Source organism: Octopus sinensis, unplaced genomic scaffold (assembly GCF_006345805.1).
Source record: "Octopus sinensis unplaced genomic scaffold, ASM634580v1 Contig12587, whole genome shotgun sequence".
Classification (NCBI taxonomy): Eukaryota; Metazoa; Mollusca; class Cephalopoda; order Octopoda; family Octopodidae; genus Octopus; species Octopus sinensis.
This window is the reverse complement of record NW_021832629.1, coordinates 3,422-30,266: the sequence shown is the minus strand read 5'-3', so window position 1 is coordinate 30,266 and position 26,845 is coordinate 3,422. Positions and strand designations below refer to the sequence as shown.

The 26,845-nt window shown below is 40.9% G+C and overlaps 1 protein-coding gene across 1 annotated transcript; it reads left to right on the top strand.

Annotated features, from left to right (window-relative positions):
- Positions 1–1,479: 1,479 nt before the first annotated feature.
- On the top strand, positions 1,480–12,865 carry LOC115229422 (transcription initiation factor TFIID subunit 8). The gene is made up of 6 exons (XM_029799777.2): positions 1,480–1,726; positions 2,887–2,985; positions 4,518–4,580; positions 8,005–8,129; positions 8,790–8,937; positions 12,016–12,865. The coding sequence occupies exons 1-6, from the start codon at positions 1,573–1,575 to the stop codon at positions 12,363–12,365; spliced, it is 939 nt and encodes a 312-aa protein (XP_029655637.1). The 5' UTR covers positions 1,480–1,572; the 3' UTR covers positions 12,366–12,865.
- Positions 12,866–26,845: the final 13,980 nt, after the last annotated feature.

The window sequence follows — 26,845 nt, the reverse complement described above, 5'->3', positions numbered from 1 at the left end:
TTAGACAATATATTCACCGCACCTTGGCTATATATCTTTACACACGCACACACAAACACACACACACACACAACACACACACACACACATGCATACACACATATGCACACACACACATACACACACACATACATACACACACACATACACATACACAAATATACATACACACACACACACATGCATACATACACACATACACACACACATACACATACACACACATACACATACATACATACACACACACACACACATACACACACACACATACATACACATACATACACACACACATACATACACATACACACACACATACATACGTACGTACACACACACACACATACACACACGCACATATATACACACACACCCATATACACACACACACACACACATACATACATACGTACACACACACACACATACATACATACATACATACATACATACATACATACATACATACACACACACACATACACACACACGCTTAACTTTGGTTTCAAATTTGGGCACAAGGCCAGCAATTTCGGAGTGGGGTGGGCCTAAGTCGATTCCATCAACTTCGCTATTCGACTCGTACTTATTGTATCAACCTCGAAAGTTTTAAAAAAAAAAGGTCGACATCTGCAGAATAAAAATTCAGAGCGTAAAGACGGACGAAATGCCGCCAAGCATTTCGTCCGGCCTACTATCGACTCTGCCTGTCACTTTCATATATTATAATTAAACATTAAAACTGCAAAAACACGGCGGTTTACAGTTTGATCAGGGGAGACAACTCTCCTTCACTCGACCGACAAACCGGAAGTTATCGCTTTGTGCTTCTTGATTTTTGCTGCCGCCGCTTGGTGTCGCTGTAAGCAGGCGTAAATTTCAAAGATGATCTGAGTTCGATCTGCGACGATTCTCTTCTCTTCGATTTTGGGGCTTGTTTACATCGGATTCCAGGTGATGTTGAACCTTAATCTATTTCTATCGGATCAACGAAAGACATATTTATGAATATATACTGAAGTGAACACACACACACACACACACACATGTATACACACCCGTGTTTATATATTATGTTGATCCGGTGTGTATACAGTGTGTGATAAGCATGTGGCTTCCAACGTATAAACTCTACTGCACGTATTGAGTACTTCATCACTCGATTGTGCATACACGAACACACACATATAACATACGTATATATACATACATACATATATATATATATACACACATTAAAATTGCTGTATAATATATATATATATATAATAACACACCATTAAAAATGCTGTATAATATATATATATATATATATACACACACACACATTAAAATTGCTGTATAATATATAATATATACACACACAACACATTAAAATTGCTGTATAATATATATATATATATATACACACACACACATTAAAATTGCTGTATAACATATATATATATATATATATATATATATATATATATATATATACACACGCATTAAAATTGCTGTATAATATACATATACACAGACACAATAAAAGGACCATATTATACGATACACATACACATATATACACCTATGTATACAAAAAGTATGGCTGGTCCTGCCGAAGACGAAGGCGATCCCCGTCGTAAGATCCTCAAGATGGTTGTGTGTTCGTTGTGTTACGATTCCGGTTGTTCCACGGTGGAGAACATCGCAGCCGAAACATTGGTGGAAATGATGCAAAGTTGTAAGTTCTGGTATCTTCTTTCTTGCTTTTTTTAACCCGTAAAGTGCTGGGGTTTGCACTTACATAATAGCATGGACCCCTGAGCACATTTTATGAAGATGAGACTACCCTTGCACACATAAAAAAACACAAAAAAATAGTTAAAATATATCTTTATATATAAAAGAGAGGTTGTGTGTCTGTCTCCTACGATTTAGATTCCTAACTACTCCCACATTTTGCGGTGCAGTTTAACCAAAACCGGGTATCTTATAGTCGTGATTCATATCGAGCCCTTCTGGGTATTAGCGCGCGTCTACGATGAGTCTACGATTTTAAAAGAAATTTACCATCATTTTTTTCCATTTTAATGCATTTTTTCGCTATTATATAAGGGAAGTAACTCTCTAAAAATGTCTACAATGAGTCGACGACTTTTAAAAAAAATTTACCATCATTTTTTTTTCCATTTTTAATGCATTTTTTTGCTATTTTTTGGATATAACTCTCTAAAAATGCTTATATAGTTATTTCCCTTACAAACCCGAGCAACGCCAGGCGATACTGCTAGTTCTTAGTATGGCGAGTTTTACATCATCTGAAAAGTCATTAGTAGAACTATTAGTCCTCTTGCATTCTGGGGGTATCGAAGCGTTTGAGTGACATTTAGACCCCCAACAAATGCCTGTAAATTAAGTGCTTCTATCTGGGCCACGATCGTGGCCTGTCAACCTGTACCTGAAGGCCACGATCGTATTAGTTTCGCACTGGGGTCGATGTAATCGACTTAATCCCTTTGTCTATCCTTGTCTGTCCCCTCTATGTTTAGCCCTTTGTGGGCAATAAAGAAATATGTATGTGTACATGTATATATATATATATATATATATATATATATATTATATATGGTATATATGTATGTATATATATATAATATATATATGTATGTATATATATATATATATGTTGAATAGGTATACTATTAAATTAGTATCTAATTCTCTCACCCTTATTAATTAATTATATATATATATATATAATATATTCGTATGTTTGTACATATATAGAGAGATATGTATATATATATATATATATATGTATGTATGTATACACACATGCACACACACACATATATATATATATATATTGTTTTTAATTTTGTTTTTGTGCTTCTTTTCAAGTTTTGTGTGAAGCTGGAAGGAGCTCTCAGGCGTATTGTGAATTGTCTGGCAGAACCACTCCAATGTTAAGTGATGTTGTTATGAGTCTAATTGAGATGGGTGAGTCTTGTCTTTTTCCAATCCAACAATCTTTCTAATCCAGATAAATTCTGATAAATTCAAAGTAATGGAATCGCAAACATCAACAAACGCTTTGTTTGGTATTTCTCTTGTAATCTCATCCGATACTTGTTAAGTACTGTAGATTCTATCTTTTAAGTATCCGCATAAAAACAAAATGATAATAAAGTTCTATATTTAACCCTTTAGTATTTAAACCGGCCATATCCGGCCAAAATAGTTAATCTGTTTTATGCTCAAACTGACCAGATCCAGGCTCTCACACCTACCCTACAATGTTATTCTACATTAAGTAATTACACCATCAAGATCTTGAAGATATGAGATAATGCATGATTAATTCAAATCAATGGGAATCAATAGGCATTATGTTTGATAGAATAATCTGAACACTAAAGGGTTAAGAGATGAGGAATTATGTACATTATTTACATTTGACGGATATTTCTCCTCATCTTGTTTGTTGTTACCACTACATTTCGGCTGATACACCCTCCAGCCTTCTTCAGGCGTTTTGGGGTAATACCTTAGGAATGAGAACCCAGATTCGAAATTTCTCCAAGACACCTGATGAAGGCTGGAGAATATATCAGCCGAAACGTTGTGCTAACAACAAACAGGATGAGGAGAAATATCCATCAATTGTAAATAATGTAAAAAGAAAAAGAGACAAGCTTTCATGAAGTCCAGATTCGAATGAGAACCCAGATTCGAAATTTCTCCAAGACACCTGATGAAGGCTGGAGAATATATCAGCCGAAACGTTGTGCTAACAACAAACAGGATGAGGAGAAATATCCATCAATTGTAAATAATGTAAAAAGAAAAAGAGACAAGCTTTCATGAAGTCCAGTGAATATGGAGGGTATTCTATAGAATGTCTTTGTCCAGTCCACCCGTTTGATAAAATCTTATTAAAGTGGACCCTTACATTATTTTAGTGGCATCAGTAAATCACTAACAATAAAACTCCATACCTTCAAAGGTCAAGTAAATGGGACCAGTCACAGGACTTTCTAAAAGGAACAGTCCAGTTAATATTTTAGTGACAAAATGCTAATGGGAAGGGCAACCAGCCCCTTAGAAACCAATCCAAACCAGACTGGAGCCTGGTGCAGTCCCAAAAATCTTATATGAGAACCACTGGTCTAAACCATGCCAGTAAGGAAAACGGACATTAAATTATTATGATGATATGTCTGGCCATGGGCAAATATTACCTTGTTTGGAAACAGGTAATTATGGATTACATGAAGCGCATCTGGACATAGAAAATATGCCTCTGTAAATTGCTTCTAACCCATGCAGGCATGGAAAAGTGGTTGTTAAACAGTGATGTTGATGATGTCTGTTGTAAGAGCTTTCTCCAATACAAGTACCTCTGGAATTCTAGCCAAAAGCACACAAGACTACACCCCTCACCCACCCGTCTTTACTGTCCATTTCCTGTTCTTGTTTTATTGTTACGGTTTTCTGCAGTAATGCTAAACTTCTTTGACGTATATTTCCAGGTACCAAAGTCGACCAGATTCCTATTTATGCGAAGAAACCAAACAAAAATGTTTTTATTCCACGTAAGTCCACATCTAATATTCCATGCCAATCTTTGCATTTACTCTCCACTTTCACCACTTTCGTGTCTCTGAGTCAGCCATGCCATTGAATATCTTCGTTGAATTCTTATTATACGAACTGTATATACTCATTTGACTGTGGCCATGTTGCAGCACCAACTTTAGTTGAGCAACTCAACCCCATGACTTATTCTTTGTAAGCCTAGTACTTATTCTATTTGTCTTTTTTGCCGAACCGCTAAGTTACGGGGACATAAACACACCTGCATCAGTTGCCAAACAATGTTGGGGGGGGACAAACACACACCCTCTCTCTCTCTCTCTCTCTCTTTCGGAGAGGCACTGAGCAGCTATACGCACATATACACACACGGCAGTAACTTCCGCCTACCGAATTCAATCAAAGCTTTGGTCGACTCGGGGTTATAGTGGAGGACAGCTGCCCAAAGTGCCACGCAGTGGGACTGAACCCGAAACCATGTAGCTAGGAAGCAAGCTCCCTAACCACATATATATATATATACATATACATATATATATACATATGCATGTATACGATGGGCTTCTTTCAGTTTCCGTCTACCAAATCCGCTCACAATAGAAGAAGTCCTGGAGTTGATTTCTTTGATGAAAACCCTCTACAGTGGTGCTCCAGCATGTCCGCAGTCAAAAGACCAGAGCAAGTAAAACAACAAGGAGACGCCCCTCATAATATTGTTTTTATCTTTATGGACACTACTCATTATTATGATGCCTAAACAGGATACATCGTCAAAAGACTGCACAACACTTATCCACTAACGACTTAAGTTATTTAAAAGCACCAGACATCATTGTTTCATTGTTAGAAATAAATCTCTCAAAAATGATAAAATGATGGTCTCCAATTATTTTTGAGATGTTTGTGTGTTGATATGCACATACATACATACATACATACATACATATACATATATATACATATATATACATGATCCTCGGTCGAAAGTTTGCTTATTATTATTATTATTATTATTATTATTATTATTATTATTACTATTATTACTATTTTCAGCTTCGCCTCGTATTGCATATTATTTCTCCATACAGGGGTTTTTTCAATGGCGGCCCATTTCCGCGGGGTTCCGCTATTTCCCTTCTTTCTCTCTCTGTCTCCCTCTTTTACGCTTTACGCTGTCTGCCATCCCCCCTCTTCCTTTGCTAAGAGCATTTTTAAGCCAGCCCGTCATATTCCCGGTGCACCCGCCCTTGCCCACCCCCACCACCAATACCGGATATCTCTATATTTTTGCTCCATCTATACCGGATGTCGCTTCTCCCACCACCATTATAGGTGTCTACTCTTCGAACCCCCCTCTTCAATACGCTATTTCACCATGCATTACCCCTCTCTTGATATCCTACGTTCTACTTGCCTAGAACCTGTCATCATTTCTCTGAACCACCCCTCCCCACTGGTGCTCCCCTATATTTCTGCCCCCCCCCCCCATAAAAAGCACCATCCGACGTGGCCGATGCCAGACCCCTCTGGCACCTGTGCAGGTGGCACGTAAAAAACACCCACTACACTCGCGGAGTGGTTGGCGTTAGGAAGGGCATCCAGCTGTAGAAACACTGCCAGACTAGACTGGAGCCTGGGGCAGTCCCTAGCTCCCCAGACCCCGGTCGAAACCGTCCAACTCGTGCTAGCGCGGAAAACGGACGTTAAACGATGATGATGATGATGATGATGATACATAGGGAGAGTTTACGAAAAAAACAAAAGACGAAGACAGGTGGTGTACAAAACAAACAGATGTATTAGTATAACGCTCATGAATAGAAAAAGTCTTTTACGTTTTGAGCCTACGCTCTTCTACAGAAAGGGACACAGAAAAAACAAGGAGAGAAAAAAATGTGTGTAGTGGCTATATATATATATATATATATATATTTATACATACAGGGTGACCCAAAAGTAGGTTTACTGTTATCACATAGGCACTTTAAATTTCTTTTAAAACATTTTATTTCATTTAAATTTCTATCTTACAGTTAACTAAATCAGCATAGAATAATGGTTTCATATTCGTGAAGTATATTTGCCACTTAAATGTGGCTAACCCTTAAGGGTGGATGCTACTGTAGCTTGTAGCCCCAGGAGGACACCTCCTCCAGCTAGCTATTGACACACTTTCTGTGCCCTATCAGTATTTGCAAAGGGAAGCCATCCTCCCCATAGGGCACAGAAAGTGTGTCAATAGCCAGCTGGAGGAGGTGTCCTCCTGGGGCTACAAGCTACAGTAGCATCCACCCTTAAGGGTTAGCCACATTTAAGTGGCAAATATACTTCACCATGTCGTGCAGCTACTGTTTATACTTCACTCAGAGATTTATTAATCGTTTCATATTGTTTTATAATTAAGATCTAAACTGTTGATATATGAATGCAAAAGAGATTGTTGAATAACTGTAAACCTACTTTTAGGCCACCCTGTATATATATGTGTGTGTGAAGGCACATGGCTTAGTGGTTAGGGTGTTGCACTCACGATTGCGAGATCGTGGGTTCAATTCCTATACCAGGTGTTGTGTTATGCTCTGCCGTCATTACGTCATCTGCACCTGTACAAGTAATGTCGATTTGATGGAGGGAGTGAGCTTATGTGAACACAAACATTTGATCACTATAGACAGATCATCTGTGTGGTTGCTTGGCAAGAAATTGCTGAGCCCTCATACGTCGTTGAACGACAGGAGAATCCTTGATATACATACACACACACATCATTATTATCATCATCATCATCATCATGTAAATTCCGTTGTCCATACTGTCATGGGTTGGACAGTTTGACCAGGAATGGTAAGCTGAGGGCCTGCACCAGACCTTAGTTTGATTTGGCATGGTTTTCCATGGCTGGATGCCCTTCCTAACGCCAACTTTCCAAGAGTGTAATGGGTGCATTTGAATGCCACCAGCATGGGTGCCAGTTATGCAACACCAGTGTCTGTCACAACTGCAATTTCACTTGGCTTGATGGGTCTTCTACTCAAGCACAGCATCTTGCCAAAGGTCTCAGTCATTTGTCATTGTCTCCATGAGGCCCAACGCTCGAAAGGTGCTTTTTACGTGCCTCCAGCATGTATATACACACACACACACACACATATATAATTACATATATATTTATACGCATACATAGTTGTGTGTATATGTGTGTGCATCATGTAAGGGTTTGCAACAGAAAGGACATTTGTCTGTAAAATATTACCTCAACTATGTATTCATCTAACTCATGCTGGCCTGAAAAATATGGACATAAAACACCATTGATCAGATATCAAATTATGATGCCATCATCATTTTTTTTATCTCAATTTTTCTTTTGTCTCTTTTTTTTTTATATCAATTTTTCTTATTTTTTTGTCTGAATTTTTACAGCAACCCACAAGCATGTACCACCCTTACCTGGAATACTCGAAACTGGGGAACGGAAGCAACACCCATCATACATCCAGGATTATTTCCCCCCATTTCCAGGACCTCACAGCTACATTCGGACACCTGTAAGATTTTCATTGCTGTTGTTATTGTTATTGTTTTGCCCCAGGACTATCATGGTCCAGCAAACCTATTTATGAAAGACATTCTAACCATAGCCATCATGCCTTGTTTTTCAGACCTAATCTATCTAGGAGTGAGGGGCTCAACATGAGGGGACAAACAAGGACAGAAAAAGGGATTAAGTCAACTACATTGACCCCAGTGTGTAACTGGTACTTGTTTAATCAATCCCGAAATCCTTGGCAGAATTTGAACTCAGGACGTAATGGCAGAATAAATACTGCTAATTATTTTGCCCGGTGTGCTAATGATTCTGCCAGCTCGCCACCTTCAATAATGTTGCCATTATTCATCCATTGAGTCCCATCGTCCTATAAACAGGACCCTAAATGAAAACCTTAAATAAGCTATATTACATTGTCTCAGTGTCCTATTTATAGGACACTGAGTATTTCCATTTCTACTTCAAGTAAAGGAGTTTTAATAATTATTTTTTTTATTTTAATCTATTTTCAATAATCTGTAAAAATTTAAAAGTAATATTCAGAAATTTAAGTAGTCTGGGACTAAATGCTTAATTTATCGACCCTCAAAAGAGATTCCTCATTTCTTGAATATAGAACTTCATTAGTTTTTCTTAATTGGTTTTTGTCTCTCAACAGACATATCGAGACCCCGTGACTGACTATCAACTGGTTCGAGAGAAAGTTGCATCTCAGAAGAGAGACACGGAACGAGCACTGACACGCTTCATCGCTAACACTGGCAAAACACAAAAACTCTTCAACGACGACAGCGGAGCTTTCCCATGTAAGTTCGCAAATGCTGATGACAGGGACATCGTTGTTGTCATTATTATTATTATTTACAAATTATCATTACCATCTCCACCTTAGTGAAGGCGAAGGTATTCTTTTCAGTTGTGTTTGTTTGTCTGTGGACAAAGATATCTCAAGAACTTCTGGTTGGATTCAGAGCCTGGTGCACCCTTCTGGCTCACCAGTCCTCAGTCGAACCGTCCAACCCATACCAACATGGAAAACGGACGTTAAATGATGATGATGATGCTGATGATTCCCTTCTTCGGTCATACCTACTCATAAGGCCTGGTTTCCCGATTTTCATGGCGTATACGTTCCCCCAGGACCGTGGGGTCGAAACAAAAACCTTCAACTTCGACTCCTCTGCTGTTGGCCCCTTCGACTCCGACTCCTCTTTATGTAATCAAGTGATAGTGGTGGTCTACATATCTCATAAAGCATTCGCTTGTACTTTGAGTAGGCCTATTTGTTATAACTGGTTTATCACCGTGACTGACCAGGCTATCAGATGTTGCTACACATCGCTGGTCACAATGCACTTCGCATTGTTTTAGCCTTCAAATGACGCCACCCTACTAGCTAAGTGAGCAGGCCAACAGAAGAAAGAGTGAGAGAAGTTGTTCCGAAAGAGTACAGCAGGGATTGCCACCACCCCCTACTGGAGCCTCGTGGTGCTTTTAGGTGTTTTCGCTCAATAAACACTCACAACGCTTGGTCTGGGAATCGAAACCGCGATCCTACGACCATAAGTCCGCTGCCCTAACCACTGGGCCATTGCATCTCCATAACTGGTTTATATGAAAGATTAAAGGTATTGTGAGCCAGAGTCAGAGTCAGTATAGTTTTACTGACTCTGACTCTGATTCCAGCTATCTCTTAATTGTTTTTGACTCCATGGACTCTGACTCCTACATGCCTGTATACCCCACCTGGACCTGATGCCAGTCTGTCACAAGATGACTCATTTTTGCCAGCTGAGTGGACTGGAGCAACGTGAAATGAAGTGCCTTGCTCAAGAATACAATGCATCACCCAATCCAGTAATCGAAACCACAATCTTACAATCATGAGTCCAACACCCTAACCACTAAGCCCCGGACCTCCACGTTTCCAGGTCTGACCACCTAAGAGTATAGATATTATTCAACCGCCTCCTTAGGGCCCTATCAGAAGCATCCATCATTACAGTTTCCTTTCTGCTGGATTCCCAAGCACGACTCACTGAGACTACGAATATTATTATCCAACCATCTGATTTTTGGTTTAACTGTAGGTCCCATGCTGGACATTGGGGGTAGAGTCATCAGGCACCCTTTCCATTGGGTTCTATCAGGAGCAACTGTCATTACACTTTCTAGCCTGACCAACTGAGACAGAGGGTATTATCCAACCCATTTGTTCTTGGTCTACCCCTAGCTCTCCTGCCAGTCATAGGGGTACAGTCCCCAGATGCCCCCACTCCATACTGTCATATCAGAAGCAATTGTCATTTTTCAAGGGGCCAGCCTTGCCACACTGTGTCACGCTGGATCTCCCTGAGGACTACGTTAAGGGTACACGTGTCTATGGAGTGCTCAGCCTCTTGCACGTTAATCTCATAAGCAGCGAAGTGCCAGTTGTCATTAGACTTTCTGGCTGGACTCCCAAGCTTGACCAGCTAAAACTACAGATATTATCCAATCAACCCCTTGGTCACCTGCTGGACATGGGGAAACATGAGCTGGGCTCATCATGTCTCTTTTAAAACAAGAAATCAAACACCGTTTCCCCTCCGTGCATTTGTCAATTAACTTTTGGTCGATTGAACATGTAAGAGTTCTCTCCCTTGCTCCTTGTGAAGAAACGTTTTCATTAGCATAATATATATTTAATTCTCTTTACAGTTAGAATCTTAATTATAAGTTAATTGCAGTTCATCACATTACGTATATATTTATATGTATATTAGCTGTGGATATGAGTGTGCTGTGTGGTTAAGAAACTTGTTTCCCTGCCATGTGGTCCTGAGTTCAGTCCCACTGTTTGGCACCTTGGGCAAGTTTCTTCTGCCATAACTTCAGGCCAACCAAAGTATTGTGAGTGGATCTGGTGGACGGAAACCGATCGTGGCCGTTTGCCAGCCTGGTCAGGCTCCTGTGCCGGTGGCACGTAAAAAAACCCCCACTACACTCACGGAGTGGTTGGCGTTAGGAAGGGCATCCAGCTGTAGAAACACTGCCAAATCAGACTAGAGCCTGGTGCAGCCTCCATGGCTTACCAGACCTCAGTCGAACCGTCCAACCCATGCTAGCATTGAAAACGGACGTTAAATGATGATGTATATGTGTATGTATGTGTATATATATATATATATATATATATATATGTATGTATGTGTTTGTGAGGCTGTGTTTGTTCCCCCAACATTGCTTGACAACCGATGCTGGTGTGTTTACGTCCCTGTAACTTAGCAGTTCGGCAAAAGAGACCGATAGAATAAGTACTAGGCTTAGAAAGAGTAAGTCCTGGGGTCGATTTGCTCAATCAACTAAAGGCAGTGCTCCAGCATGGCTGCAGTCAAATGACTGAAACAAGTAAAAGAGTATGTATGTGCATATGTGGCACGTAAAATAAACCAATCCGACCGTACGACAGGCACCCATGCCAACCCCCTTTGCTTGCGAAGACATGTTGGGGCAAGCGAAATCAAAATCGAATTGAACCAGCCAGGATCCCTGGTCTGGTGGTACGTAAAAAGCACTATCTGACTCGTGGCCGATGCCAGCGCCACCTCGACTGGCTTCCGTGCCGGTGGCACATAAAATACACCAATCCGACCTTGGCCGTTGCCAGCCTCGCCTGGCACCTGTGCAGGTGGCACACAAAAAGCACCCACTACACTCACGGAGTGGTTGGCGTTAGGAAGGGCATCCAGCTGTAGAAACATTGCCAGATAAGACTGGAGCCTGGTGCAGCCTTCTGGCTTCCCAGATCCCCGGTCGAACCGTCCAACCCATGCTAGCGTGGAGAACGGACGTTAAACGATGATGATGATTATAATGCATGTGCGTCTGTCTGTTTGTTGCAGTGATTGCTGTGAAGCCAAGCATCATGCCTTACCTGAATGCCTTATTGCCGAAGGACCAAGACCTGGATGCCCAACTGCCCGTGCAGAACCAGTGGGCAAACATCATGCAGAAGTACAATGATGAAGGGAGCAAAGACGATGCGGGCGTGGCAGTGAATAACATCAGCAACAACAACAACAACAACAGCAACAGCGGCGTCGGCGGTGGTGGTGGTGGTGGTGGTGGTGGTGTCCATGACTTTTTTCCTGAACGGTACGAGTATTCTCAGGCTGTCTTGGACGTAGACAACGAGGCCATCGATAATCCGTATCTTCGGCCCGTGAAACCTCCACGTAAGAAGAGACGGTGAGGAACGAACGTTTTGGGTTTTGGGTGGGGGACGGGGGTGGAGAGTCATTTCCTTGGGTTTGTGTGTGTGGGGGGTGTGAGTGGGGTAGGGAGTTTGCTTCATTGGTTTGAGAGGGCAAGGGTTATGAGCTTACTTGGGTGAGGAGTTGTGGGCTGAACGCTAAGTGGGGAGGTTGAGGTCAGAAGAGAGTACCAGCTGTTTAAGGGAACCACAGTTTACTTCTAGCATTTTGGTAACAGACTGCCCCAGCATGGCCAGAAAACCAGCAAATGAATATACAAAATATCCTGTACCGTGGCTGAGGTGCTTATCATTCACTTTTCGTTTATGAGGTCATTCAGTTGGCTAGAAACAACACCAAACACCCTTCATACCACAAAATGAAGGACACTTTGGAGAAGGCCTGTCTTAAACACATATGGAAAGCATATGGTGGGGATACTTTTAATCATAGGTCTCTGCAAGATAAGGGGCCATCTTTGGGCTGCACATTAACAAAACAAGAAAAATACCATTGGCTGGCTGGTGTCCTTCAAACTGTAAATAGGTTCCATGGTAAATGCAGCAACCCCTTTCTTAAGTGTTGTATGACACGCAATGCAGAAGCATTTCATTATCAAATTATATCCATAGACTGAGAGTTCAAATCCTGCCCTCATGGTGATAGGTTGGTCTGTGGTAATGACAGCCTGAGTTTGCAGTGGGGTCCTCTGGCAGTAACACACATGCCCCCTGATTTGAGCTTTTGGGGGGGGGTGGTATTGAGGGCAGCCATTGATTGAAAGGCAGATGGGAGTTGAAGAAATTTGTTGTCCTTACTAGGGGGTCACATTATTCATGATTCATCACATTTTTTTTATGTCTACAAGCATACATGTGTGTGTGTGTGTGTTTGTGTATAAATGCATATTTGTAAATTTGTATAAATATGAGTATATTTGTATGCGTGTGTACATATGTTCGTATATATAAATGTGTATATATATATATATATATATATATATATATATATACATATATATATATATATATATATATAGATATATATATATATATATATATATATACATACATATATATATATATATATATATATATATATATACACAAACATATATATGTATATATATATATATATATATATATATATATATATGCACATTTGTACATATAAACATGCATATGTATTGGTGTGAGTATATGTAAATGTATGTAGTATACATAGGTGTAACATTTCATCATTTTATTGTACAACAACAAAAAATAAAAGTCATTTATAAACTTTTCTGGGTTTTTTTCGTATTTTTATACACATATAGATATGTGTGTGTGTGTGTTTACATGTGTCATATCCTTTTCATGTTTTAACCTCTGCTTTTCCCCGCCGACATGAGTCAGACGAAATTCGTTCCAGCGGCTTTGCAGACATGTTTCAAAGCATAGATAAGACGCACATGACGGTGCACAAGGTTAGCACTCGTTTCGAACCATCGCACAGTGTCATACCAAGGTGACTCAATCATACACACACACACACACACACACATACTCGAACAGACACTCTATTATATGTATACATCATCATCATCGTCATCATCATTGTTTAATATCCATTTTCCATGTTGGTATGAGTTGACTAGATCTGGCCAGGCAGGGAGCTGTCCAAGGCCCCAGTTGTCTGTTTCGGTATGGTTTCTACAACTGGATGCTCTTCCTAATGCCAACCACTTTACAGATTGTGTCATATATCATCATTATCATCATTTAACATCCGTCTTCTATGCTGGCATGGTTGGACGGTTTTGACACACATAACACATACCTGACAAGCTTCTTAATTTCCATCTACCAAATCAACTCTATTGTTGGCCCAAGACCACAAGAATGCCTTGGTTTGCCCAAGGTCATAGAATGTTTGGTTCGCCCAAGGTCAAAGAATGCTTTAGTTGGCCTAAGGTCAGAAGAATGCCTTGGTTGGCCTAAGGTCATAGAATGCTTTGGCTGGCCTAAGGTCATAGAATGCCTTGGTTGGCCTAAGGTTATAAGAATGCCTTGGTTGGCCTCAGGTCAGAAGAATGCCTTGGTTGGCCTAAGGTCATAGAATGTTTGATTGGCCTAAGGTCATCGAATGTTTCATTGGCCTAAGGTCATAGAATGCTTTGGCTGGCCTAAGGTCATAGAATGCCTTGGTTGGCCTAAGGTTATAAGAATGCCTTGATTGGCCTCAGGTCAGAAGAATGCCTTGGTTGGCCTAAGGTCATAGAATGTTTGATTGGCCTAAGGTCATCGAATGTTTGATTGGCCTAAGGTCATAGAATGCTTTGGCTGGCCTAAGGTCATAGAATGCTTTGGTTAGCCTAAGGTCAGAAGAATGCCTTGGTTCGCCCAAGGTCATAGAATGCTCTAGTTGGCCTAAGGTCAGAAGAATGCCTTGGTTGGCCTAAGGTCATAGAATACTTTGGCTGGCCTAAGGTCATAAGAATGCCTTGGTTGGCCTAAGGTCATAAGAATGCCTTGGTTGGCCTAAGGTCATAAGAATGCCTTGGTTGGCCTAAGGTCATAAAATGCCTTGGTTGGCCTAAGGTTATAAGAATGCCTTGGTTGGCCTCAGGTCAGAAGAATGCCTTGGTTGGCCTAAGGTCATAGAATGTTTGATTGGCCTAAGGTCATCGAATGTTTGATTGGCCTAAGGTCATAGAATGCTTTGGTTGGCCTAAGGTCATAGAATGCCTTGGTTGGCCTAAGGTCATAGAATGCTTTGGTTGGCCCAAGGTCATAGAATGTTTGGTTGGCCTAAAGTCATAGAATGTTTGATTGGCCTAAGGTCATAGAATGCCTTGGTTGGCCTAAGGTCATAGAATGCTTTGGTTGGCCCAAGGTCATAGAATGTTTGGTTGGCCTAAGGTCATAGAATGCTTTGGTTGGCCCAAGGTCATAGAATGTTTGGTTGGCCTAAAGTCATAGAATGTTTGGTTGGCCTAAGGTCATAGAATGTTTGATTGGCCTAAAGTCATAGAATGCCTTGGTTGGCATAAGGTCATAGAATGCTTTGGTTGACCCAAGGTCATAGATGCTTTGGTTGGCCTAAGGTCATAGAATGCTTTGGTTGGCCCAAGGTCATAGAATGTTTGGTTGGCCTAAAGTCATAGAATGCCTTGGTTGGCCTAAGGTCATAGAATGCTTTGGTTGGCCCATGGTCATAGATGCTTTGGTTGGCCTAAGGTCATAGAATGCTTTGGTTGGCCCAAGGTCATAGAATGCCTTGGTTGGCCTAAGGTCATAGAATGCTTTGGTTGGCCTAAGGTCATAGAATGCCTTGGTTGGCCTAAGGTCACAGAATGCTTTGGTTGGCCCAAGGTCATAGATGCTTTGGTTGGCCCAAGGTCATAGAATGTTTGGTTGGCCTAAAGTCATAGAATGTTTGATTGGCCTAAGGTCATAGAATGCCTTGGTTGGCCTAAGGTCATAGAATGTTTGGTTGGCCTAAGGTCATAGAATGTTTGATTGGCCTAAAGTCATAGAATGCCTTGCTTGGCCTAAGGTCATAGAATGCTTTGGTTGGCCCAAGGTCATAGATGCTTTGGTTGGCCTAAGGTCATAGAATGCTTTGGTTGGCCCAAGATCATAGAATGTTTGGTTGGCCTAAAGTCATAGAATGCCTTGGTTGGCCTAAGGTCATAGAATGTTTGGTTGGCCCAAGGTCATAGATGCTTTGGTTGGCCTAAGGTCATAGAATGTTTGATTGGCCTAAAGTCATAGAATGCCTTGGTTGGCCTAAGGTCATAGAATGCTTTGGTTGGCCCAAGGTCATAGATGCTTTGGTTGGCCTAAGGTCATAGAATGCTTTGGTTGGCCCAAGGTCATAGAATGCCTTGGTTGGCCTAAGGTCATAGAATGCTTTGGTTGGCCTAAGGTCATAGAATGTTTGGTTGGCCTAAGGTCATAGAATGCCTTGGTTAGCCTAAGGTTATAGAATGCATTGGTTGGCCCAAGGTCATAGATGCTTTGGTTGGCCTAAGGTCATAGAATGCTTTGGTTGGCCCAAGGTCATAGAATGCCTTGGTTGGCCTAAGGTCATAGAATGCTTTGGTTGGCCCAAGGTCATAGAATGCTTTGGTTGGCCTAAGGTCATAGAATGTTTGGTTGGCCTAAGGTCATAGAATGCCTTGGTTAGCCTAAGGTTATAGAATGCTTTGGTTGGCCCAAGGTCATAGAATGTTTGGTTGGCCTAAAGTCATAGAATGTTTGATTGGCCTAAGGTCATAGAATGCCTTGGTTGGCCTAAGGTCATAGAATGCTTTGGTTGGCCCAAGGTCATAGAATGCTTTGGTTGGCCTAAAGTCATAGAATGCTTTGGTTGGCCTAAGGTCATAGAATGCTTTGGTTGGCCCAAGGTCATAGAATGCCTTGGTTGGCCTAAGGTCATAGAATGCTTTGGTTGGCCTAAGGTCATAGAATGTTTGGTTGGCCTAAGGTCATAGAATGCCTTGGTTAGCCTAAGGTTATAGAATGCTTTGGTTGGCCCAAGGTCATAGAATGTTTGGTTGGCCTAAAGTCATAGAATGTTTGATTGGCCTAAGGTCATAGAATGCCTTGGTTGGCCTAAGGTCATAGAATGCTTTGGTTGGCCCAAGGTCATAGAATGTTTGGTTGGCCTAAAGTCATAGAATGCCTTGGTTGGCCTAAGGTCATAGAATGCTTTGGTTGGCCCAAGGTCATAGAATGCTTTGGTTGGCCTAAGGTCATAGAATGCTTTGGTTGGCGTAAGGTCATAGAATGTTTGGTTGGCCCAAGGTCATAGAATGCCTTGGTTGGCCTAAGGTCATAGAATGCTTTGGTTGGCCCAAGGTCATAGAATGTTTGGTTGGCCTAAAGTCATAGAATGTTTGATTGGCCTAAGGTCATAGAATGTTTGGTTGGCCTAAAGTCAGAATGCCTTGGTTGGCCCAAGGTCATAGAATGCTTTGGTTGTCCTAAGGTCATAGAATGCTTTGGTTGGTGTAAGGTCATAGAATGCCTTGGTTGGCCCAAGGTCATAGAATGCTTTGGTTGACCCAAGGTCATAGAATGCTTTCGTTGGCCCAAGGTCATAGAATGCTTTGGTTGGCCCAAGGTCATAGAATGCTTTGGCTGGCCTAAGGTCATAGAATGCTTTGGCTGGCCCAAGGTCATAGAATGCTTTGGTTGGCCTAAGGTCATAGAATGTTTGGTCTGCCTAAGGTCATAGAATGCTTTGGCTGGCCTAAGGTCATAGAATGCTTTGGTTGGCCTAAGGTCATAGAATGTTTGGTTGGCCTAAGGTCATAGAATGTTTGGTTGGCCTAAATGTGAAACAAGGTGGGAGAAAATAGTACTCAAATACCAGAGGTAGAGTAATATGCTTTATTTAAAAGCAGCAAAAATATCACAAAAAGACTGATTTATAATTATTAATATATATTTGAATATTTTTCAGCAACATCCATGTGTGGACACTTCATTTGGTGTGTGTGTGTGTGATGAGTATGTTGGTGGTCTTGTGGGTAGTGACATATGCAGACAACCACATTGAACATCCTGTGCAGGGCCTGCATTAACAGGTCTTACTAAAAATTTTTTTAAGGTGATGCTCGAGCATGGCTGCAGTCAAATGACTGAAACAAGTAAGAGAATAAAAGTATATATAAGTAGAGAGGTTGGTTTTAGGAAGGGCAACCAACCACAGAAACCAAGCCAAAACAGACTATGGTGTGGTCCTTGGTCATGCCAGTTCCTGCTAACACATCCGACCCATGATGGTGATTATATGTGTGTGTATATATATATATATTTTTTTTATTTATTTATTTTATTTTATCTAGTTTCAGCTCACGGACTGTGGCCATGCTGGGGCACACATATATACATCATCATCATCATCGTCGTTTAACGTCCGTTCTCCATGCTAGCATGGGTTGGACGGTTCGACCGGGGTTCTGGGAAGCCAGAAGGCTGCACCAGGCTCCAGTCTAATCTGGCAATGTTTCTACAGCTGGATGCCCTTCCTAACGCCAACCACTCCGTGAGTGTAGTGGGTGCTTTTTACGTGCCACCTGCACAGGTGCCAGGCGGGGCTGGCAACGGCCACGGTCAGATTGGTGTATTTTATTGCCACCGGCACGGAAGCCAGTCGAGGTGGTGCTGGCATCGGCCACGAGTCGGATAGTGCTTTTTACGTACCACCAGACCAGGGATCCTGGCTGGTTCAATTCGATTTCGGGGATCCTGGCTGGTACATATATATATATATCAAAATGTGTTATAATACTATTCCACAGTCATACCAACAATTCAACATACCTCCATCATCAGCTGCCCCACAGATATCATTATGGTTTCGACACCTGGGCAGTACCACTCAATCCAGCAGTGTCAACAGCACTAAAATAAGTGTTGTTTGGGAACAAACAAACCAAAGAAGCCACAACTTTCAAACACATTTATCCAATGTACAACCATCAAAATTCTCACAGAAATCGACCTGTGATAAACATGGATAGAATAAGTTCTCGGCTTACAAAGAATAAGTCCTGGGGTCGATTCGTTCGACTAAAGGCGGTGCTCGAGCATGGCCACAGTCAAATGACTGAAACAAGTAAAAGAGTATATATAATATATATATATATATATATATATATATATATATATATATCAAATATATATATATATATATATATATATATATATATATATAATATATATATATCAAATCAAATCTAATCGAATTGAACCAGCCAGGATCCCTGGTCTGGTGGTACGTAAAAAAGCACTATCCGACTCGTGGCCGATGCCAGCGCCGCCTCGACTGGCTTCCGTGCCGGTGGCACGTAAAATACACCAATCCGACCATGGCCGTTGCCAGCCTCGCCTGGCACCTGTGCAGGTGGCACGTAAAAAGCACCCACTACACTCACGGAGTGGTTGGTGTTAGGAAGGGCATCCAGCTGTAGAAACATTGCCAGATAAGACTGGAGCCTGGTGCAGCCTTCTGGCTTCCCGGATCCCCGGTCGAACCGTCCAACCCATGCCAGCATGGAAAGCAGACGTTAAACGATGATGATGATGATGATATATAAACGGTCTCTGCTACTACTGCTATTATGGCCAACGGGCATTTTCACAATTGCAGCCAACGATTCTAGTCAACGGGGGATATCGATGACCGTGGGAAAGGTTATTGAATGAAAGAGTTAATGGCATGTCGTACATTTCCTATATTAAATTTAACTTTCATTTTCCTTTGTGTTGATTTAAAGGTATCACATGACAGCTTATATAATCGGAATTTAACCCAATATAAACACCACAATATATACACACTAACATGCACACAATCACCTGTATATCCTTTCAAACTGATGACTCACCTTTTGAGTTTTCCTCAAGTATGCATAGCATATCCTGCACGTACTCATTAGGTGTACCTATTTCTTTACTACCCACTAGGGGCTAAACACAGAGAGGACAAGCAAGGACAGACAAACGGATTAAGTCGATTATATCTACCCCAGTGCATAACTGGTACTTAATTTAATGACCCCGAAAGGATGAAAGGCAAAGTCGACCTCGGCGGAATTTGAACTCAGAACGTAAAGACAGACGAAATACCTATTTCTTTACTACCCACTAGGGGCTAAACACAGAGAGGACAGACAAACGGATTAAGTCGATTATATCGACCCAGTGCATAACTGGTACTTAATTTAATGACCCCGAAAGGATGAAAGGCAAAGTCGACCTCGGCAGAATTTGAACTCAGAACGTAAAGACAGACGAAATACCTATTTCTTTACTACCCACTAGGGGCTAAACACAGAGAGGACAGACAAACGGATTAAGTCGATTATATCGACCCAGTGCATAACTGGTACTTAATTTAATGACCCCGAAAGGATGAAAGGCAAAGTCGACCTCGGCGGAATTTGAACTCAGAACGTAAAGACAGACGAAATACCTATTTCTTTACTCCCCACAAGGGGACTAAACACAGAGAGGACAGACAAACGGATTAAGTCGATTACATCGACCCCAGTGCATAACTGGTACTTATTTAATCGACCCCGAAAGGATGAAAGGCAGGTGAAATACCGCTAAGCATTTCGCTCGGCGGAATTTGAACTCAGAACGTAAAGACAGACGAAATACTGCTAAGCATTTCCTCGGCCGTGCTGTTTCTGCCAGCTCGCCAACTTAACAGATTCAAAATATTGAAGAAAGTTTTGATAACGACTGTCTTCATTGGAATCGAGTGCAATAGGATGGTAACTGGTAAAGCTGCCAATGAGGTTCTCCTTCTTGGTCATCGGACACACTGTAGCTCATTCTAAAGATGTGGGTCTATCCCAGTAGAAAGGGGGGTGAATTGAAGAGTTTACTGGGGCATATTTATTTGTAGGGTAGTAAGGGCTGTCTTGTATCCTTGAAGCAACATGAAGTATTTTTGCATTTGGTATGGACGTATGCTTGCCGGTGGATGGGATGAGGTGTAATGGAAAAGGAGAATTAGTATGTGTAGTGTGGGGTCAGAATGAGACGATTTGGCATGGCTTTTTGACACCGGTCATTTGGCCTGAGTGACTGGACATTCACACTGTGTTGATGACAGTTCTTTTTTTTTTGGCTCTAGAGACAAACGCACATGCAGACACACAGAGAAACATAATGAGAGACATTGCAATTTATTAATTGAACGTGATTGCTATAAACACTTTCCCTCACCTCAGACACGCAAAGCGAAATCTGCTCACTCACAATGTTTCTCAACCAGAGTCCATGCGGTCCCTTAGGGTCCATATAAGATTTGTGGGGAAAGGGGTGTCTATGCCACAAAATAGTAAATTAGGGATCCGCAATAGTATTTTAAGGGTTCCTGAAAGATTTTGATTTTGGTGTGTTTATTGCAGGAAAGAGCTAGGTTTCTTTCGCAAACATTTTACATCGTGCAACCTGCACAAGTTAATGTGTGAAAAACAAAAGAAGAATTTTGAAAGAAGTATCTATAAAACTAGTTTTTAAGCATCGAATGGCTATGGGGTCACCAGAATAGAATTGTAATCAAAGGGGTCCATAGATAAAAAAAAAAAATGGTTGAGAACCCCCGCATTTAAGCAGGCTGTATCCAGTCAAAATATCCTATCTGTTTCATGTCCTAACCAGTCATATCCAGCCTATTACACCTATCCTACAATGTCATAATAAGATGTATTGGGTTGGCCACTAAGTTCCCGCTGTTTTTTTTAAATTTTGGAATTTATTGCGTTTTTAAATTTCGAGAATTCTATTTTTGAATCATTTTGGAATCTTTGGCGATTTTTTAGTTAATTTTTGTTTATTTTCTGATCATTAAACTGGAATGTTAGGTTAAGAAAAACAAGCATTTTCGACACCTCCTTTTTGCTTTTAATTAATTTTCTAAGGCCGCAAAAGCTGCTCGCGACATTTGTGCTGTGTATGGAGAGGGTATTATAGCTGAAAGAACCGCTCGTTATGGGTATGCCAAGTTCAAAAATGGAAATTTTGACCTCAAAGACGCACTTCGTTTTGACCGTCCAGTTGAGTTCGACGAAGAGCAATTAAACCAACTTTTACACGAAAATTCTAGTCAAACGACAAGGAAACTGGCAGAGAAAATGGAATGCTCCCACATTGCTATAGAGAAGCATCTTCACTCGATGGGAAAGGTTCAGAAATATGGAACATTGGTTCCGCATGCTTCAAGTGACAACAACAAAGATCAACGAGCCACAATCTCTATTTGGTTTGCTTGCTCGTCACTGCTTAACTCATGTTCAAAAGCAACGATTTCTTTACCGAATCTTTACTGGCGACGAAGTTGGTGTCTGTACATCAATATGAAGTAGCGAAAGGAACGGCTTAGCCCCGGTAAATAAGGGACACCACGCGTGAAACAAGGTCTTCATCCGCATTAAACAATGTTGTGCGTATGGTGGGACTGGGAAGGAATTATCCATTACGAATTACTTGAACAGAACCAAACGGTCAACGCGGAACTCTATGTTCAACAGATGGAACGACTCAACACGGCTATTCAAGAGAAAAGACCTAATCGTCAGCATGGAGTTCTGCTGCACGACAACGTCCGCCCTCCTATCGCCAATATGACCAAGGAAGCCATTCAAACGCATGGCTGGAAAGTGCTTCCACACCCGCCGTACTCTCCTGATTTGGCACCAACGGATTTCCACCTCTTTCGAACTCTTTCTAATGCTATGCGCGGAGTTTCGTTCAGTACTTATGCAGAATTGAGAGCTTGGTTGGATCAATTTTTCGAGTCGAAATCGGGTGATTTCTACCAACGAGGTATTGAAAATCTTGTTGAACGTTGTAAACAACAAGGGTGAATACATTATTGATTACTTAGTTCTTATTTTTATTAAACCTTTTAAAAAATTTTAATTTAAAAAAAAAAACGGAGGGAACTTAGTTGCCAACCCAATACAATCACATCATCAAAATTTCGAAGGTAAAAAATAATGCAGGATTAATTAAAACAATTTGAATGGGAAAGTGTTACATGGGGCAGAACAATCTGAATGCTAAAGGGTTAAAATGTCTCATATTCGTGTGGAATTGGGTGCAAAATGGGCAGCAGAAATTCGAAAGATTTCCCTGTGTAAATAATGGTTTCAAATATTGCCTGGGCAGCAATTTTTGGGGAGGAAATGAGTGGATTACATCGACCCCAGGGTGTAACTGGTACTTATTTTATCGATCCCGAAAGGTAAAGTCGACTTCGGCGGAATTTGAACTCAGAACATAAAGACGGACGAAATACCGCTAAGCATTTCGTCCAGCGCGCTAACCATTCTGCCAACTCGCCGCCTTTCCCTGTGTAAATAATGCTTACAGAATCATCATCATATATATATATTCAAAATGTGACCGCGTGTGTACCGTTGACGATTTTTTTTTCCTCTGTCTTCCCTTCTCTGGATCTTTCCTTCTTTTATGTTTCCGACGAAGAGCTCCGCTCGAAACATTAGACCCTCCTTCATTTCTGAGCGTCCAATAATACTATATTTATTCCACATCCTCGCGTTCTTGTGTTTTTTTTTTGTGCTTTCTTGTTTGGATTAACTATATATATATATGTGTGTGTGTGTGTGTGTGTGTGTGTGTATGTCGAAAGAGTCCAGAAGCTGGCTACCCGCATGGTTCATGGTCTCAAAAATTTGTCCTACGAAGAAAGGCTGAGGACGCTCGACCTTTATTCTCTTGAAAAACGCCGCCGCCGTGGTGATCTCATTCTCGCCCACAACATCATAAGCGGAAAGTGTAACCTCTCGAAAGAGCTGTTCTTCACTCCTGCTCCAGAGCGTCGGCTGCGGGGTCATTCCGAAAAGCTCTACCTGCGACGATTTCATCTCAATCGAAGGAGAGGAGCTTTCTCCGTCCGGGTTGCGGATCCGTGGAACAAGCTGCCAGACGAGATGGTGAAGATGCCGACGACCGCTTTGTTCAAAGCCTCCCTTGACCTCAAGTGGCCTGAACTCTTTACATGAACACCACCCTGTACTTAACTCCATGTCCCCCTACATGGCCTTGCTATTTGCTTTTGAGCCAAATTAACTAACTAACTAACTAACTAACTAACTAACTAACTAACATGTATGTATACACACATACATATACGGCGGCGAGCTGGCAGAAACGTTAGCGCGCCGGGCGAAATGCTTAGCGGTATTTCGTCTGTCGTTACGTTCTGACTTCAAATTCCGCCAAGGCGACTTTGACTTTCATACTTTCTGGGTCGATAAATAAAGTACCAGTTTCGCACTGGGGTCGATGTAATCGACTTAATCCCTTTGTCTGTCCCCTCTATGTTTAGCCCCTTATGGGTACTAAAAATATATATATATATAGGCGCAGGAGTGGCTGTGGGGTAAGTAAGCTTCTTTACCAGCCACATGGTTCCGGGTTCAGTCCCACTGCGTGGCACTTTGGATAAATGTCTCTTCTACTATAGTGTCGGACCGACCAAAGCCTTGTGAGTGGATTTGGTAGACGGAAACTGAAAGAATCCCGTCGTATATATGTATATATTTGTGTGTGTTTGTGTGTGTGTCTGTGTTAGTCCCCCCCCACCCCAACATCGCTTGACAACCGATGCTGGTGTGTTTATGTCCTCGTAATCTAGCAGTTCGGCAAAGTGAACGATAGAATAAGTACTAGGCTTACAAAGAATAAGTCCTGGGGGTCGAATTGCTCGACTAAAGGCGGTGCTCCAGCATGGCCACAGTCAAATATATATATATATATATATATGACTGTGGCCATGCTGGAGCACCGCCTTTATATATATATATATATTATATATATATACATATATATATACACACACACATACATAGAGAGAGGAAGAGAGAGAGAGATGTAAGCATGAACATAGAGTCTAAATATATAACGTTATAAAAATAGCAGATGACGTTATAACTAAATTTAGATCGCGCTCAACGCCTTCCCCCCTCTTCCTCACCCTCCTCTTCCTCTTTCAATTATCCCCTCCCCCCCCCACCTCGATAGTCATTAGCGGTTGGCTGACAACGTTTACAGGACATGTTTCACTTTAATTGAACAGTGCTTGCTTGTGGTTTGTTAAATGTTACAAAGCCCGAGATGGGCTGACATGCAAAGAGGGGAGGGAGGGTAGGCCGACGGAATTAAGGTAGTGTTGGGGGGGGTGACTTCTGCTGGGTCTATGGCTATTTGAGATGACAACGGCGGTGGCGGTGGCCGTGGTGGTGGGTGGGGGGGAGGGGGATGCAGTGTGATTATAGCATTCTATTTATAGATAAACGAGACGTGGGTGAAAGTCTTCTCTCTCTCTCTCTTTCTCTCTTCACACACACATACTTCTACGAGTGTGTGTGTAGAATGTGAAGAATGTGTGTGTTAAGTTTATACAGACACAGACACACATATATCTATCTATCTATCTATCTATCTATCTATATATATATATATATATATATATATATATATATATTTTACTACCCACAGGGGCTAGACCAGAGGGGACAAAAAAGGACAAAGGGATTAAGTCGATTACATCGCCCCAAGTGCGTAACGGGTACTTAATTATATATATATATATATATATATATAATATATATATATATATATATATATATATATATATATATATATATATATATTTATATATATATTGGTAAAAAAACGGTAAGATAACAAAAGAAAGAAAGAGACCTCAATATTATGTAAATAGAGGAAATTTATCTATAAAATAATATGTTACATTACTCAATAGTCAAGATAAAACTCTGAGTTTCAGATGCCGAAGTGGAAATCCACAACACCATCTCTTCGGCATCTGAAACTCAGAGTTTTATCTTGGCTATTGAGTAATGTAACATATATATATATATATATATATATATATATATATAATATATATATATATAAATTGATCAAAATAAAAACATGATGCGAAGGATTCAGCGGTACATATGTTTCGGGCCTTTATTAGACAGATTTATAACAATGCATAATGTATGTCTGTGGCCTTCTTCAGCCGCGCACAACAGCTTCCACAAGGACATGTGTTACATCAGAAATTCTTGGTTGGGGATGCAAATCCTCCCATTCGCGTACGACATAATGCGGCAGCAGCATAGAATTGAAGCGTCCATCTCTTTCTTCTCTCAATGTAGGATGAGGAAAAATGGATGTTGAAGTAATGTAAATAAATAAATACATGTATATACGTGAAGATGGGCGAGAATTCAGGACGAGGGATAAAAAATGTATAAAAAGTGTAAGTATAGAAAAATATAAAAATGTAGAGCATAAAGATATAAAGAGATATAAGGAGATGTAAAGGGGGTATAAAGAATATAAAGAAATATAAAGAAATATAAATAAATGTAAAGGCATAAGGTTAAAAGTAAAAATAGAAATAGAAATAAAAATAAAAGTAAAAAAACATGATAAAAATGTAACAAAATATAAAAAAATATAAAGATAAGGGATGTATAGAGGTTAAGGACCAAGCATGGTGGTCAGGAGATTGATAAAATTTAGTTGTAGAATTGTCAGTAAATCAACAGTTTCGTCTGGGGACCTAATACGTTGTAAATCAGAGCTGTTGAGCGTTTAATCTGGTTCCTTGAATTATTTGGACTTCTAGTACATACATACCAACATGGATACACACACCCATATACACGCGTACATATACGCCTCCAAGCCTATAAGCATACACACGCACTCGCGTGTAAACATGCATATAAACACACACACACCCACACGCACGTGCGTACACATACATACAACAGAATATCCGCATGTATACACGGACACTATACGTGTACACACTCACATGTACATACGCGCGCTCATCACTACATACACACACGCATATGCTCACGCTTCCAGGTCTAGATATAAGATATTAAAGGAATCACGTCTATGCGTGCACGCAC

Excerpts from the sequence above, each read along its gene's own strand:
- LOC115229422 (XM_029799777.2), top strand. The coding sequence starts at position 1,573 with ATGTATACAAAAAGTATGGCTGGTCCTGCCGAAGACGAAGGCGATCCC. Across the intron at positions 4,581-8,004 it reads CAAAAATGTTTTTATTCCAC|CAACCCACAAGCATGTACCA; the intron begins GTAAGTCCACAT and ends GAATTTTTACAG. Across the intron at positions 8,130-8,789 it reads ACAGCTACATTCGGACACCT|ACATATCGAGACCCCGTGAC; the intron begins GTAAGATTTTCA and ends GTCTCTCAACAG.